Source organism: Petaurus breviceps, unplaced genomic scaffold, assembly GCF_028583685.1.
Source record: "Petaurus breviceps papuanus isolate PSGF00001 unplaced genomic scaffold, PetGlider_PUasm1.0 77, whole genome shotgun sequence".
NCBI classification, from domain to species: domain Eukaryota; kingdom Metazoa; phylum Chordata; class Mammalia; order Diprotodontia; family Petauridae; genus Petaurus; species Petaurus breviceps.
The window spans coordinates 21,954,377-21,959,346 of record NW_027186492.1 but is presented as its reverse complement, the minus strand read 5'-3'; the positions used below and the strand labels follow the sequence as shown (position 1 = coordinate 21,959,346).

At 36.8% G+C, this 4,970-nt stretch overlaps 1 protein-coding gene across 5 annotated transcripts in view; it reads right to left on the bottom strand.

Annotated features, from left to right (window-relative positions):
- Positions 1 to 242: 242 nt before the first annotated feature.
- The window catches only part of STXBP6 (syntaxin binding protein 6), a 357,548-nt gene continuing 352,820 nt past the window's right edge, over positions 243 to 4,970 (bottom strand). For all 5 annotated transcript variants that reach the window (XM_069106021.1, XM_069106019.1, XM_069106020.1 and 2 more), the window contains one exon: positions 243 to 4,888. In XM_069106021.1, coding sequence (XP_068962122.1) covers positions 4,865 to 4,888 — 24 coding nt within the window. In that variant the 3' untranslated portion in view covers positions 243 to 4,864. The remainder of the gene's footprint in view (positions 4,889 to 4,970) is intronic.

The window sequence follows — 4,970 nt, the reverse complement described above, 5'->3', positions numbered from 1 at the left end:
CTTTCTTTCTTTCTTTCTTTCTTTCTTTCTTTCTTTCTTTCTTTTTCTTTCTTCCTTTCCTTCTTTCTTTCTTCCTCACAGGTGGGAATCTTTTCTGTCTTGTAATTTTAAGTTTCTCATTACAACTGGTTAAAAGAAACCCGTGTATTCTGTGGTCTACTGACCAAGTTGTAACCATCTCTGCTGGTTGTTTCATCATGAACCAAAGACCATCACCCAAATAACTCAGAGAAACAAACGCATCACAGAATTAAAATATTTAATGACAAAATTTGTTTTTGCAATGATGAATCCACAGATCAAGTTGAACTTGTCTCTAAAGAAAACAAAATTATGTTTGACATCTTGGAGAATTTCTTAAGGAATTAGTTACTGTACAACAGGTATTGGCAATGTTACAGTTTGGCAAATTAGAGCAAAAACTACCTTTAAGATTACTTATTTAGGACATTCTGCTAATAATTTCACATGAATGTGTGACCTTCACAAGCCACAAAAGTAGTTTTGACAGATTTCACTGTAGTTTTAAAATCTAACACAATCTTTTTTATTCTTTGCAGAGCTTAAAAAAAGTTAACTACTGATCTTGTTGCATTTTACAAATACATTCTTTAATATGAAACATTAACCTGAATAACTGTATACTTTCTGTACACAAATATCTAATAATACTAGTGAAAGAGGCTATAGCTAAGTTCCAGAAGAAGCTATCACACTAAAAGTTTCTCTTTAGGATGGTTTGGTTGTTGATACAGTTTAAGAGTTTCATCAGAAATACGACATCCATAAATGTATAGAGTAGCAGGAATGAAAGAAACACAAGTTAAAAACCTTCTCTTTAGCTCAGTGAATTGAATTGGTCCCAAACCATTCAAGTCTCTTTAAGCTCTTGGTATTAGGTCATGAGTAATACATATATGCTTTGTACTGAAACACCTCTAAAAGAGCTCAGAGCATTTCACACATTCTCATGTGATTCTTTATAATAGCACTGGGAAGTAGAGCAGGGACAGCTATCCTAATAGAAGTGGTGACGTATTAAGACATGGGCACATTAAGTCATTAAGCAAATTGGTGTCAGAAGTCAGAAAAGGGTTGGGCTGGACTTTCTATTAAACAAGACCACTTTCAACAGGGAGTCCCCATTCAAAACTATTAACAGGTATTAAGGGGAATGGAGGGGAGGCATTTTAGACTTTCATTTAAGAAGGCTAACTACTCCTTCAATCTGGAAGGAATCTCACAATGTCTTATATAGCCATATCATTTTGATTCTTTCTGAGGTGACTTCACCAAATAACACGTACTGTTATCTGACTATTAGTAACAGATTTCCCCAGAGTTTGGTTGACCTGTGTCTTTATATATGCCTTTTTCCCCTTCAATTTTATGTGCTAGCTGAGTAGCTATTAGGGGACCACAATCCAATTTGCAAATATATATACATGGATACACACATATATGTATATAAGTGCATAATCCTCCTCTCCCAGGTCCATATTTAATGGCCCTAAAAACCATTTAGTTTATCTCCAGCACCTAGGACAGTGCCTGACACATAGTAGGCACTTAATAAATCTTGCAGAATGAATGATTGGAAAGATTGTGATAGGTAAAGAGAGTCTCTCTCTCTCTCTCTCTCTCTGTCCTAATTGGTTTTGTTTTAAAAGTATTTTCCTAGAAAGTATATAATTTAAAAAAAAACTGGTAAGCAGAAAGATCTATTGTGTCCTTTCCTGAAAAATCTGAACAGTCAGAGATAAAATATTAGGGGAGAAATATTTTTCAAGACTCCTAATAACTCTGATAATAGCCTATACAGTGAGGTTTGCAAAATTGTCTGCTTTAACATGTGGCATCTATGTCTAACAACTTTAAAGGCCTCCAGCTTTGCTTGCTAGATGTCAGGTTACTCACTTCTTTAAGTTTCCAGGTCCCCAAAGGAAAATAATACAAAATGCTATTAAAAATAGCTTATTAACTATCTTTTATAGGGATATGTCTTTAACTGGGTCGTCTCCCGAAAAGGATTCAAAAATTCATCTCAAATACATTCTGTCTCCTTTCTGACATGCCAGCATTGCCAAAGAGTTCTCTTTTCTCATAACTACAATTTACTATGTCCCTGGTACTGCTTTATCAGGACACATCAGCTGCTTAAATGGACATTAATAATGCAATGTCTTCTTATTCTACAATGTGAAAGGTTACTTGGATTTTACACCAAACACCCTTGGACTATACTAACCCTGGGCTTGATGGGAAGGAGGCAGGAATGGGGTTTAGAGGAATCAAGTATTTTAAAAATCAATGCATTGCAATGAGAGCCTGGGAAGGTAAACAAGTCTGGGATATGCTGGGCAACATATTCTCATGGAGAAGAGCAGTCATCATTCCTGTACTTAACATTTTAACTTTTGGTGGAAAAAAAAAATCTCTACCACTTCAAAAACTTTAAGGATTGTGAATAAAATCCATTTTAATCTGAAAGTGGTAGGAAAGGCATCATACCTACTTGGCCTGATACAATTCTAAGGAAGGTTGCAATGGTCCTGAGAAGTGGTTCGTCAAAATCCCAATTATTTAAATTACATGAAATAAGTAGCAAAAAAGTAAAAATAAAATCAATATGAATGCAGTACTAAGAATGCCCAAGGACTTTATGATAATCTCTCTAAAATAGTTTCATGGAGAGAGTGAAAAGGATATAAATTAAACATTTTTTTCTTCTTATTTGTACAGATTTTTACCTGGAGCAGTTTCTTTATTTATTTATTTTTTGAGGCAAATGGGCTTAAGTAACTTGTACAAGGTCACACACCTAGTAAATATCTGAGGCAAGATTTGAACTCAGGTCTTCCTCACTCCAGAGCTGATGCTCTATCTACTATATCACCTAGCTGCCCCAAGACCAATTGATTATCAAATTCAAGCCCTTTCTTAGAACAACAGCCACATTTGAGAGGCCACATGGAATGGTGGATAGAAAGCCAAATTTAAAGACCTGTGACATGAGGGTTCAAGTTCTGCCTGTAACACATTTTGATTATGTGACTCTGGACTAGTCACTTAACTTCTTATGTCCCAGACAATTGTCTAAGACTGGAACAGGTGGCTCTTTGCATCAGCTGAGGAGATTTTTGTGCTGGAAGCTCTATACTAATAAAGTCAACATGTCCAGGGCAAAACAAAACCAAAATATGGGACAATGACAAATAAAAGGGGGGTGGAAAAAGTTACTACCTCTCAAATGACTGCGACTCAGAATCTTAGCATGTAAGAACTGGGAGGGACCTCAGAAGCCATCCAGCCAAATTCATACTTTATCAAGCTTTCCCATCTACACTATCACCACCATGGGGTCTCTGGCCTTTGTTTGAAGGCTTCTTGCAGTAGTTCCAGACCTAGTCCTCTGTGGCACATGTAGAGTTCTCTAAGTAAGTATGCTGCCCCTGAGGTACGGGACAGACAGGCCCAACCATAGCAACTGCTCATCACTAAATGCTTGAGACCTGGCTTCTGTGGAACAATCTTGCTGCAACCTAAAAGCTTTCACCTAGAAGGATGCTAACAGCCCTTTTATAACAACACACATTAGAATTTGCCTTAACTGCTAAGGTTTTCTTCAGAAAGTAAAGAGGTGGCAAACCCGTGCCTTCCATTTCACAAAGTCTTTTCTTGTCACCTCAAATAGAAATGATCTCTCTCACTTCCAAAATGATGCTTTGGTTGTATCACTCTTATGGTTTATCACACAGTGCCATGTCTGTGATAATTCATGTATTTGTTCTAATCTTCTCCACTAGATTGTAATGGGGCAGTGGATGAAGGGCTGGACTTGGGAGTGAGAAATAACTTAGTTTCAAATCTCTTCCCTCTGAACTTTATGGAAGAACTCTGGGCAAGTCATTTAATCCCTTTGCTTCAGGCAACTTCTTATTTTTTATCCACTATGTCACAGATGGGTTAGTGAGGGAGTTTCCACATTGAAAGTTCTTATCCCTGGTCAACCCAATACTTCCCACCAGCTAGTGGAGGGCAAAGGAATCATGTGTCATCATAACTACTCTCCCTATACCTAGTACAGGGAAACCACTGAATTATAAATGAAATTTTTCTTAAGACTTTAACTTCACATTTTTATTTTTCACAGTACAGTAAAAAAAAAAAAGATCATTCTGGAAATAAGTAGCAGAAACATTGAACCTGCAACACAGAGAGCAGAATCTTATCTGCAACTCTGTTTTGCTTTTTGGAATGCTGGTGATGGCTCATGCAAAAGGTAGCTAGACAGAGCAAAATCTAAGACAGCTGTTTCCCTTGATAAATCCAATTGTTTTCCATAATAGAAACTTTTAATGTCCCAGGATACAGAATTCTAGCTTTCTGATTCTGCTAACACTAGCTACAAAAATGAAGGAAAAAAATTAATCACTCTTTGAATTTTATTTTCATACAGAAACAATAACATTTAATGTAGCCAAATTAAAATGTCTTCCTGTTTCATATCAGGGAAAAAACCAGATTTTGCCAGTTTTCACCCTGTTCAAGTTATTTGGTCCAATTTTCTTATTTTCTTACTTAAAAACAAAACATCTAAGACATTTTGGGGAAAAAATACCAAAAAAATCCCCCACCCCCAAATTGAAGATAGTGCAGCATTTCTTAAGGTCACTACAGAAATGTAAAAACACAACATTTCCACAACCCCCCCCCCCCCATACTAATGTCTGAAAAGAACACAAACCAATTTCCAATGAATTGGCAACAAGAAGCAAGTGGAATTTTGGAATTCTTGTAAAAACTGCTGAACCAATCTTTTCCATTTCTCTTGGGAGGGTCATCGGGATAGGCAGTAAATACTTCAGCACTTGTGCTTCATGGCAAGCTGGGGGGAGAAAGAGAGAGAGAGGAGAGAGAGAAAGTGAGAGAGAGAGAGAGAGAGAGAGAGAGAGAGAGAGAGAGAGAGA